This window comes from Drosophila teissieri, chromosome 2L, assembly GCF_016746235.2.
Source record: "Drosophila teissieri strain GT53w chromosome 2L, Prin_Dtei_1.1, whole genome shotgun sequence".
NCBI classification, from domain to species: domain Eukaryota; kingdom Metazoa; phylum Arthropoda; class Insecta; order Diptera; family Drosophilidae; genus Drosophila; species Drosophila teissieri.
Window position 1 is genome coordinate 7,909,131 of NC_053029.1, and position 12,551 is coordinate 7,921,681.

The window sequence follows — 12,551 nt, forward strand, 5'->3', positions numbered from 1 at the left end:
GTCAGGCAGTGACTCCAAACAAAAAACCCAAAAAGTTGTGGGGCGTTGGGCGGGGGGAGAAATAACACTGGACGAATGTCAGTTAAACGAACAAACAGCAAAAAACAAACACAAGCAGACATCTGCATTGGCCATGGCTGACACACCCATACACACATACACCCGGTCACCCACGTGCATATATATCTATATGAATATGTGAGGGCAGCCAGGAAATGCTCACACACACACACGTATGAGCTCTCATATCCTCGTATCCTCCAACCTGGCACATATCCAGTGCCGCACCGTTACGCGCCTGGTAATTGGTATTGTTTGCCTGAACGCGTGTCCAGTCTCCGGGAATGGCCATGGTTGCCACCCACACCCATCATTCCAACACGGCCACCGAAAATGCGGAATGGATGCCAGTGGAATGCAGGGCAGAAAAAGCGGCCGTTGGTCGCCGGAGAATGCATAAACAAGCAACTAGCGACTATTAATTTTCAATTATAAAGATGCGTCAACGTGAATCCCAGCGAGAGAATCGATGTACAGTTGTGCTGGGAGACGGGAAGCAGGAAAGTCCACAGCGAACCGGAAGTGCGGGTCACTGGCCTGTCACTTTCGCTTTCGGTGACAGCTGTCACAATATTTGTCAGCCAATGTTGAGAGAACCGCACGATATGGGTCAGCAATTGGCGGCAGATGGGCAGTTGGAAAGGGATATGGCTTGAATGCGAGTGTTTGCGGATGGGATCTCGGATTGCTTTCAGGTTGCTGTCCAAATGCAATGCCAAATACAAAAATAAAATGATTTCCTTAATTATAATGAATGGGAAGCTGCACCGAAAGCTGAGTGTTTGTGGGTCTGCCATTAATTTTTGCTGTCCTGAACTCCGCACATATTCAATTACCAATGGCCACACTTCATTACGCCTGCAGTTACGAATGCGAATGTTAGCAGATACCGCCCACTTTAACAGTGGTTCGATCGAACCTGTTTCACATGCAACTTGCTTCAATGTTCGAGCCGAACTGCTTTGGCCATCTGAAAACTCCTTTAGTTCCTCGGCAACTGCTGTTGGAACTGCCAGGACTCCGCAAGGACTACGCTCCTTCGCATCTTGGAGATAACGTAAAAATTACGTGTGCCACGGGGCGTATGTGTAACGTGCATTTCCTCTTGTGTGCATTAATTTCTTGCCAAATTAAATTGTGGAATTATTCTCCACTGCATATGCGCCACCCAACAGACAACCAACAGACACCCACAGACACTCACACACATATCCTTATTAAACTTCCCTTCGCACACACATACTCTCACATTTTATTTCATTAGCGCGTAAAATTCCTTTTAATTAATATATATAAAATGGTTGCTGTTGTTGGTCAGCAGTTGCTCCGTCTACTTGCGGTTCAATTTGTGGAACACAGAGCCAGACATGAGTCCCCCCCCCATCCCATCTATGCCCCAATCCTCTGGGCTGCCCCCGCAGGACCCCAAACATTTTATTTCATTTTTGCTCGAGCATAAAATGTTGAAAGCAGCCGCTGCACGTGCGCAGCATGTTTAATTATCTCGAATGTGGATGCCTGGATGCGGATATTTGGCCGAGTGGGGCAACACGGCGTCATGTGGTTGCCGCCCATGTGGTCAGCGTTTCAAGTCCAAGCTTAATGACCCGGCTCGGATCTGGGTCTGTTTAGTTGGCATTAAATTACACATGAACATGTTGGCTGCAATTCGAAATAGTGCAGAAATTCGAAATGAAATGAAATGAAATCTCCAAACTGAAAATTTGATTAGGTCCATTTTAGAGGGTGGAACTGTGTAGTTTCGCTTGGCTTAAATCTTAAGCTTTAACAATATCTTCGCTCATGGGTTGGTTGGGGTTGGGAACTTTCATTTTCGAGTTCCCACTTTGCTGCATAATTTGCAAAGCAAATTGAAAAACACTTGCCATGCATTGCTTATACTCGTACTGCTGTATATTGTTCTCTTCAGTTTGTCCACTGGATAAATTTACATATCCCAGCAGTTGTGGGAATGAACATTTTGACTAACTTAACTAGAACTTGATATGGTCTGCTTGGCTTTTCTTTTCAGCAGTTTGTTTTTCCATGGCGTAAAGTTGTTCACAGGGAGTAGAGTTTAGTTTTTTTGGTCCAGCAGTTTAAGCTTCTAAATGTGCATAGTTTGTTATTGAAACTGGTTATAACTATCTACATTTTAAGATTTTAAGATTTATTAATATAAATATCATTTATTTTTAAAAAAGTAAGACTGCACATATTTTGAGCTATTTTAAACTTTTAAGAAGACCTTTAAAATGTTAAAATTGGTATGCAAGTCTGACGTTCTAGCGTCTAAAGAGCTTCTAAAGCGTGCCGTTGTTTTTTCTCTGTGGTATATCTCGTGTTTTTTTTTTGACCAACAATATTAATATGAATGACTGTCATGCCTGGGTGTTGGTGGTGCTGCCAGTGTGTGCGTATAATTATGTGGATGTGTGTGTGTGCAACGGAACGTTAAATGTGCACGTGACAAGCGTGTAATGAGGAAGTCTTCAGTCTTCGCCCGTCTAGGACGCTAGCCAGCCAATATATAGTCGGGATGTGTACTATATATGAGGCAATGTCGTGCCATGTTACGCATACATATATGTATGTATGCGACTCTACATATATTTCAATCATTTTAAGTGTGTTTGTGTTACAACGTCAGCAGGACAGCGATGCCACCGCAGGATGGCCCGTATTTTCCCCATCGCTCTGCTTCAGAGTTACGAATCCTGGAATCCCGAGTTCCCAGTACCGAGTCCAGTGTCCCCTGTCCCCGTATCGTTGTCGTCTGAAAATTGGACAATGATTTATGAGGCGTTAAGTCAAACTTCATATTAATTTCATTTCATTTTCAACCAGCCCTCTGTCTCGTCCTTCGACTGCCTTAAAGTTGAAAATGAGCGCACATGAGACACGTAAAACGCCAGAATAAAAGCCAGTCAAGAAGGATAAAATCCGACCGAACAGTCGATAGCTAGGCGAAATAAGGTAACTGGTAGACGTGTTATGAATTTATGGAATGTGAATCGTTCCAGAGGAGAGCGAATGCTGAATGTCCTAGCAATAAATGAAACATAACCATGTTTCATAGATTTTGTGATAAAGCCAATCCTTTAACTTGATCAACACTTGTTTCTTTTGGTGTTTTTCTTTTTTACATTGCATATTTACGTACCAAAGGTAGTAAGCTATACATGTGAGAAGGGTATTTAAGTTGAGTCGTTTTTCATTTTCCAGATTAACACCTCGAAGAAGGCGCACAGAACCCACGTTTAGACATTTCAAAATTTTGTTGAGCGTGCTCGGGGTTTTGCTGGCCTTTTTCCCCCGGAGCATAATCATATTTTCTGCCAACAATTGTATAACATGTGTAATTTGAGCATTTCATTCATTCATTCATACATTTATTCGTTCGCACACAACACACACAAACACAATCACACCCGCACACACACACAGACTCAGCCACGCACACACTTGAATGCCTGTTGTGTGAGTGAGCTGGGCTGTGAAATAACTTGTGGCATGCTTTGAGGCGTTTGTGTGGGAAGCCAGAACTTTGAGCACTCCTTTGCACCGCCAGCACCCCCCGGAAAATCCCACAATTTGGCATTCTCCAGTGGTTTTTGCCTTTTCCACGCCCACGCCCACTTCCCGCATCCCGCCCCCCTGGCCTGTCTCTGGTTATTGGCCAGTGGAGCGTTAACCATGGTCAATAAAAAATTTATTTAGACAACCACAACGGCAACACAAATTTTTGCTGTTTCCTGATAAATACAAAAAAAAATATTATCCTCAGTTGGAAAATTTTTGTGGCAGCCAACAACACACAATTCTCGACAATTCGGCAACACGAAAAAATACTTGTAAATTTTGCCTTCTCTGGCTTTGATGGTGTTGAGTGTTGGCATTTGATTTATTTGGGACGCTTAAATATTTCAAATAATTCATATTTTATTGACTAGAGCCGACCAGCAGAGGGAGGAAAACGGAAAACACTGACTGGCAACTCTCTGACCAGTGCAATTAAATTGTATTGTGCACTTCTGTGTTAATTCAATTTGTTTTTCGAAATTTTTCAAAGCTAAATTTGTTTAGCAATTGATTGAGCAACTGAGTGAAAAAGTTGATGATCCCTCGTTGGCAATATTATGTTACTGGCTTTTATTTTGAATGGCTTCACTGGCGATATAATCAAATTAGTTAGTTGTGCCGTAAGTGAGCACACTATAAATTACCAACTGCGCCATGTTTCACTCAATTAATGAGGCATTTTGCGAAAACCATCATTTAAATTTGCCCAATATACTCGTATGTACATAAGTGTACGATAAATTTTAAACTGCTTGACAAATTGCCAACAAGCTCGAAACACTTGAAGCTGGCAAACAATTAAACAAGCTGAGTAACAAAAAGCAAACAACAAACAAACAAGGGCACAAAACAATGAATGCGTTTTGGAATCAGAGAACTGCAGCAAGCCACCGGCACCCTAAGTGCACCCGGTAAACACCGGGTGTTTCAGCACCCGGGTATTTGTAGACACTCTATTTTCAGCAAAGACAAACACCCGGGTGTTTTGCCACCCGGGTGTCTTTTGTTACTTGCACAAAAACACCCGGGTGTCTGCTGAGCAACAAAATTTAGGGTGAGTGACGCGCAAGCAACGATCGGCCGCAGGTACTTTTCTGTATGCATAAAATTTGTATGGGTGGAAGCGAGACGGTCTCAGAAATGAAGGGTGAAAGGGAACACCCAAGAAAAAGGTCGGGTACATGTTTTTGCGTTTTGATCTACCTAATGTCTTAACAAAAAACAATCTTATATATTATTAAATAATATTTATACATTATTAACACTATTCTATTTCTATTGTTTTTTCGCTTGTTTTTTTATTATACAATTTTATTTATTATAAATTTTTTTTATTATTATTTTAAAATTATACATTTATAAAGTTAAATATAGGAAGCCGATACTAAAAATTTTAACAAAACATATAATATAATATATAAAAAAGAAAAGTCTATTTCGTGTTGTTTAAATTGCTGTAAAAAGAATGCAAAAATAGGAGATTTTGGGTATAATATATTTCGTTTTTCAGGAATTATGCTACCACCGGCACTCGAGTGTCTACCAGACACCGGGTGTTTGGCGAGACACCCGGGTGTTTCCGAGAAATAAATGAGTGTTTTTGCCACTCATTCTTTTTGGGCACTTGCCTTTTTCTGCATGTTTGCCTTCCCTATCCTTCGTTATGAGTGGAGAGTGTGATCGGTACCCGCTACCTAGAGTGCCGCTTTGATTCGGGTGCGCGCACACCAGGGTGCCTGCAGACACCCGAATATTTTGAGCGGGTGTTTGCAAGTACCCGCCGTGACCGGCGTGAGTGGCACCCGATACCCAAATTTGTTGAGTGTGATTAAGGTGGCAAAAAAGGCTACCCATGCAGTTCTCTGTTTGGAATGCATTTTCTGGCCAACGAAAATGTCTCCAGGGTCAATTTCAAATGCATTTACATAGGCAAACACACACACGCACACAAACACACACACACACGCACACACATTCGCTTGCTCAGAGGGATACACACAGATACTCGAAATATAGATTAGTGTAATTACTATACCATGGAAAATGACGTCGACATGAACATGGCAAACGGCTCAAGGGCATTTCCACTCCATTGGGGACGAAAACGAATGGGTTGGGGCTGGTGGGTGGTGGGAGGAATCGAAATTGTAGTGCACATATCGGAAATTCTGCTTTTGATTTCATTTCATTACGCATTTGCAATTTCGGCTATGAATAATTGAAAATGTGCACAGCATACTTTAAGGCCCAAATTGGTATTACAATTGAATGTTTGGGCTCTGATGTCGTTGCATTCGCAGTTACGGCTGATGTTTTTGGCTAATTCAGCCGAAATATGCTTATTACGCATTAAAACTAATTAAGCATGAAACTGTATTTGATGACCCACTCTCCTGCTCTTTGCGATGGGGAAAAGTTTCGGTTCGGAGTTCGAGTTTGATTGATGGCAACGAATGTTGATTTGCAGCCGCCCAAATTTGCCAGGCATTCAACTTTGATTTATAGGAATTACAGGAATTAAGCGGCTTAATTGGGTCTTGATTTTAGATATGATAATGCAGGATCCTTCTCCCGCCTCTCCACCACTTTGCTCACCGTAATGGCTCTTAATTGCCATTCCGTACGTCCTGCAAGGACTCCTCAATTACCGTGCAATTAGGTGCGAGTGTCAAGTGGAGTAAAAAACGAACAGAGGAGCGCAAAAACTGTGGGAAATTAGGAAGAAAACCAAGTCAGTAGTTCACTTAGAGGCGTCCGAGCAAACACTTGCGCAGCACCCGGCATAAATTAATTATAATTCCCCTTCTCTGTGTGTAAGTGCTCCGTGTAATTGTAATTGTTGTTATGGCTGGCTTATAATTGTCGTTCTTGTTGATCCCGTTCCAGTTGCTGTTTTCGGTATCTCTGCTGTTGTCGTGCTAAACAATTAAGTGTAAAGTGTAAAACATGCTGAGCTGCGGTCTGCGGTCATGTCTCTGCCTGTGTGTGTGTGCCTGTGTGTAAGTGTGTGTGTGAGGAAGTCCCAAAACGGAAACGGAAGTTGAAACAGAAACTGTGACTGTAACAAACCGATTAAAAAAACTATTAAAGGGAGTTTTTCGAGTGCCGAAGATGAATTTATGTTCTTTGGGTGGTAATTATGAACGGGTTTTGTAACTAGATTGGAGTATGGAGTACTTGAGCAATTTGTGTGCAATAATAATTTCTAGTTTTATTAAGCTGTTAATGTATTGTACTTCGACACTTAATTATATCAATTAATAACAGTTAATGATTAGAGATATATAAAGTTTGCTGAGTTAAAAGCAGACCAGCAGATCAGCTAGAAGATATGTTCAAATGGTCAAATAGATCATATATATTTACTCTTAAGGAACTCAAATAAGTACTCGTAGGACACCAGGAGCATGGCGCCCCCGGGACCTGCCCGCAATATCATGGCCCCCAGACCCTTGAACAACGCCCGAAAGCCCTCCTGCCTGAAGGTCGTCCTGATCGTGCTTATGGTCCACTGGTACTTCACCTCGCCCTTCACTGGCTGGGGTCCTTGAATCCTGCACTTGGCCATGTCCAACGTAACACTCATCACGCACGCCAGGGAGCTGGCCAGCCCAGCTATGATGACCTTGCGAAGGAGGTCATATGTGCTATTCGCCGGGCTGGGCACAATGTCTTTGATCGCATTGTAGAAGCCAAAGAATCCAAAGTGAAAGACGGCATTGCGGGCCACTAGTGCAGTGATGCCTCGATACAACCCCCTGATGCCGTAGCCATCGTGCTTGATGATGTACTTGACCACCGACAGTGTTCTCAGGTGCTTCTCCCGATGGGCCTGCTGGGTGATCTTTACCACCTCGAAGGGATTGACGAGGAAGGACTCCAGGATGCCGGCTACCGAACCGGAGACGGCGTGGGTCAGCGGAGTTGGTTGGGGGGCGCCAAAGTGGAAGTAGGGCTTGAAGAGCTCGTACATCAAAAACTTGCCACCCCTCTTGGGGGTTTCCACGCAGATCGGCGGCACAATACCCTTCCACAGCGAAGAAAACCCCTCATAGCGATATATACTAACGAAGGCGTCCAGTGGAGAACTGTAGACCACCTCGCCGTGCAATGCTCGGGTACCTTGTATCTGCATCCGGGTCTTCACCACATCGAGGGGATGGAAGCAGATGATCTCGATGAAGCCCGACAATGCGCCAGCCAAGAATTGCAAGTGCGCCAGTGGACGAAGTGGGACCGTCACTTCAAAGGGGACCGCCATCCAACGACAGAAAATTTCGAATTTCGTCTAAACAAAAACATGTTGTCGGAAAAACAAAACAAGCACTTTCGCTTCTGACTTAAAAGCCAAGTAGTATGAGGATTAGATTTACCTTTAGCTTATAAAATGTAGCTCATAGAAACCTGAAACCTCTTATAACATAGCATTAGGAACGTAATCAAGGCTAATGCAATTCATTTTCATCTTTAATGGGTATTCAGGTCTATGGTCTATGCTAGTAGCCATTTAAGTTTGAACATATATTTATTCCAGTTCATCTAATTAATATTCCCTATAGATATGATCCATAGAGCGACTGCGAAACAAGCAGCCTGTAAGTAGTTTCTTTAAGGACCTCTGTGGTTATTTTTCGCCTCGTCTCACATTGCAGCCACGTTGTTTTAGCCACCCTCTAATGAAGCTCCGAGTGCCATGTTAATGAATGTCAAGTGCACTGCATGTAGGAACTCCCCTTTCCATGCCCATGCCCCATATCAAAATGTCGGTTGTGCTGGTGGACTCCTGGGCGATCTCATAACAACAATTATGCTAATGTGGCCCAATCCGGGACGTCAATCCAACATAATTGCTAACAAATTAGTCATGGTCGCACAGGCCAGTCCCAGCCCCTTTGTGAGCCCCATATTCAGTACTCATCCTCATCCTCATCTCCATGCCCATCCCAGCTATTTTGGCCCAGTTATGTAGCAGTGTTTGGCGTTGGGCTGTTTGTGGGGCTGTGGGTGGAGAGGAGAGGAGTGGAGTGAAGTCCATTCAGCCAAGTTTAACACGCGAGTAGAGGAGTGAAGGACCCCACATTGTCTGTGGCTAGGTGTGTATCCCGGCAATTTGCCTGTCACGCTGCACAAATGCAGACCATGCCATGTCCTGGTGGCAACCAACTGTGGAGCGCCCTACTCTCTTCGCAGTCCTGATGAGGCAAATGAGTTTCGTTGCCATGTCCTTCAGCTGCTCCTTGAATGCCTGCCTGCCTTGTTGGCCTGAAGTACCTTTTGGCGTCGGGTTACCCAGGTCGTTGTTCATAAGTTAGCTCATTGCCGCCGGCTGCTCAGTCCGTCTTCCCTCTTCCCGTTTTCGTATCCTGACGTATCCTGATGGAGAGCGTTAAATTTATATTAGAATATTACGGCAATGAGCAGGGCTCTTAAGTGAGGTGAAGTGGCGTCAATTTGTGGCTTAAGCTGGCCGCACTTGGAGTTGCCCCTGTGACTGATGACTTGGCTATTAAGTCGAGAAGCTCACCGAGTACAGAATAACCCTGATAGATGGCAGTTCAATGAGAAAGAGAAAGTAAACGAAACGGACTTAATATTTAAAGGATATTTAATACACATGTTTATTTAAACTGACTAAGTTTTAGTTTCCAGTTACATTTAGACCATTTAATATTCTGCTAACACAACTCATTTCATTAGCTGAACCCTTATCTTGTGCACATTTTTGACTGACCAGTCCCATGTCAAAAAAGAACCCACAATTGAGTTTACACATCAACACTTCAGTTATTTGCAGGACATTTTTTCCAACAGCAGAATAAGCAGACTGCCATAGAATTTCACTCAGCCCTCACTCTATTTTATCCCATCTCCGCAGTTCCCTGAATAGAAGCGCATAGAAATGGGAAACCGGGGCAAAAACCCGGCCAAGGTTTTCCACCCACTGTCAGCACAACATCAGACGTCGCCTTGTCATTTTAAAGCCATTTGATGTATGACAAATCAAATTTGACAAACTGCCAACAGTTGTTTTGCATCTTTGCAACATTTTTCACAGCAGCCACCCTTGCTGAAGGGACACATGTGAAATCAACTCTGTACTTAATATAGTATAATGGCATAGGGAACACCCATAAGAGCTCGCTATAGAAATGCCACGCTGAACAGGAGGGAACTGAGCAAAAAATTTACATACTCATGTTTCGCAATACGCCGTGTGACATGCAAAAATGTTGCTACGAACTCGATGGGAAGAATGGAAGAGTGGAATAGGGATTGGGGTTCTGGGCTTCGCGTTGGATTCGGGATTAGGGTTCTGCTCAACGCATGCACATTTTAATGCTCTTTGATTAAAGACAATGATGTCGAAGTTTGAAAACTCATTTGGGCCCCAGGAATTCCGGGCTCACGTCCGACTCGCAGGCCAAAAACTAAACGAAAATTGCGGCAAACTTATCTCGCATTCACGTGGGAAATGAAGAGCGCTTCTCCCTGCCCGGTTTAATTTCAGGGCTTATTCGGGTATGCACTCCATTTCATATATTTTGAATAAAAAGTCGAACGAAGTGTGCACTCCGTCTGACAGTCAAACCGAAGACGGATACGGAAAAGCTGCAACTGGAGCCGGAGGAGTCGGAGTTGGAGGACGTGAGCTCAATCAGGCGCCTCTAAGAGTCCGACAAGGGAAATTTACAAGTCACACACGAGCGTACAAAATATAGCATAGCACTGGCACTCGGAAAATGGCAAAGGCAAGGAGTGTGGTTGGGCTTCAACTTTTGGTCCTCATCTTTTTCTTTTGGCCAACGGGGAATGCATTTTTTGGGCATCGGAATGGAAATGGCGGCGAAAAACGGGTAAGGATCTGCAGTCGCAGTCGCAGTCGTGTCTCAACTGCAATTCGCATAAAAAATTAAAAGTCGCCAGCGTAGAAATAAGAAATATGCAATCTTCTCGATTTGTGCATGATTTCTCATTGTTTGCCAAGGCAAGTGCACTGCGAGAAATGCAGAGTGCTAGTTAACGTTTATGTTTTAAATAATATTGGGAAATTTAAGGTTTGAAAACTAGCATTGAAAATGTAAATAGTACCCTTTTGTACACCAGAAAGTGCTACTATTCTATCAACAATGGTTTAATATACATTTTCATTCTTTTAGCTTATGAGTTTTTAATTAACAATTAGTAGTGGTTATTACTTCATCAATAAATTATTTAACTCTCATTTAATTATTTTGTAAGAAATTAGTTTTTTTTAACAAAAGTTTTCCAATTAGTCTAAAGATATTTGACATACATATTGTCATATAAATCTATAAGTAAACTAAAATTAGGATATCGTTACCAGATGAGGGGGATAGTAAATAATACCCAAAGTGATTCCAATAAACTCAAAGTTGGTGACATTTTGGCACTGTGTAATCCCCTGGATGTCCACCGACATATGTACATATGATGAACAGATACACTATTTCAACCGCCCCTAGCACCACCCTTTATAGATGTAGCCCAGCAGTTATCGATACAACGCGTTCTCATCCCGAAAAAAGGAGGCCCCAAGGACATGGTGTCAGTTTGGGCAAGTTATTGCGCCGCACACGGCCAATACCCATTCGCTCGCCTATTCCCAACTCATTTCCATGCCCATTTCCATGACCAGTTCAGTTCCACCTCTTTTTTAGGTAGTTCCAGTTGCCCAGCGGCGTCTTTGACTTCAGAAACGCTTTTTTGATTGTTGTGCTGCGATGTTCGGCTGCCGTTTGACTTTATGCATGAATGCCGTTGAGTTGGAAGTTGGACCTTATGCGGCTGGAAGGCATTGCTGGGATGGGAAACGGATCCCGTGACTCCGAGATTTCGATGCATCCAGACTGTCCCCTGCTGAGCGAAAAACTATGTACTACCTGTGCTTTGTACATTTTATATTACGCCAAAGTTGTCCAGCGACGGGACTTCAGACTCCAGACTCCAGACTTCAAACTCCAGACTCCAGACGCATGTCTCAACTTTGGTCGTTGTCGTCGGGTCGTCATGTTAATGCCAAGTTTGGCTAGCTAAAATCGAGTTATCTGCGTCTGTCTGCCCGTGCAGCTGGTCTGATGGTACAGTCAATACTCCTAGGATTGAACCATTAGAACAATAGCACATAAATATATACCACTTAAATGGTGCACTTTAATTTAGCTAAAATAAAACATGTTGTACTTCATGGCTTACGAAAACTAACACTTGCTACTAAAAGTAAACAAAGGCACGATCGGGTGTTCCACTGTAGGGGAAGTTTAGGGGAAAGTTGATAGAGTGCTGTGGCAGGTAAATTACTAATCAATATGAGGAGATTGAAGGAACCCTGGCCGGATACTCCTGTGAAGGACTCCTTCTGTGGATGCATCGCTAATCCCATTAGCTGCACATGCTCCACACCAGCACTTTACTCCCGACACGCACTTGACGTGGCTTTAATAAGCTACCAAGCGGAGGGACAGGCCCAAAAAGAACCCACTGACTGCCGAGTCAGTCGAGGCACTCGAGTTTAATCAAAAAACTTGCCGAGTCTGTTGATGGAATGCTACAGGAGCCAGAGCCAGAGCCACAGCCACATCTAGGAGGACCCATCTTTCAGCATCTTGTGGCACACATAAAGCACTTTGTATGCATGTCGGGAGCCCCCTTCCTCGCCCATTTTCCTGGTCTTAGCTTCCTGGCTCGTCCTGTGTGTTATGAATATAAATTTATTTCCCACGTCACAACACAAACACCGACGCTGGCAAAGAATCAAGTGGGCGGGAAGACGCCGGACTTAGACATTTCACACATCGCGCATAATAATAATAATAAACGATAACGAAATTTACTTCCTACGAAACCGCGAGCACGAAGATGGAGCGGATACGGACGCGGATGCGGATCGG

General features: G+C 43.5%; 1 protein-coding gene across 1 annotated transcript; it reads right to left on the reverse strand.

Moving 5' to 3' along the window:
• Window positions 1–6,976: 6,976 nt before the first annotated feature.
• LOC122626264 (mitochondrial 2-oxodicarboxylate carrier) lies at window positions 6,977–7,997 on the reverse strand. Its single transcript, XM_043806459.1, has one exon. It carries the CDS (start codon window positions 7,901–7,903, stop codon window positions 6,995–6,997), a length of 909 nt encoding a protein of 302 aa, XP_043662394.1. The 5' UTR covers window positions 7,904–7,997; the 3' UTR covers window positions 6,977–6,994.
• Between the last annotated feature and the right edge of the window lie 4,554 nt (window positions 7,998–12,551).

Bases quoted from the DNA above. Each gene is read 5' to 3' on its own strand.
- LOC122626264 (XM_043806459.1), bottom strand. From the start codon at position 7,903: ATGGCGGTCCCCTTTGAAGTGACGGTCCCACTTCGTCCACTGGCGCAC.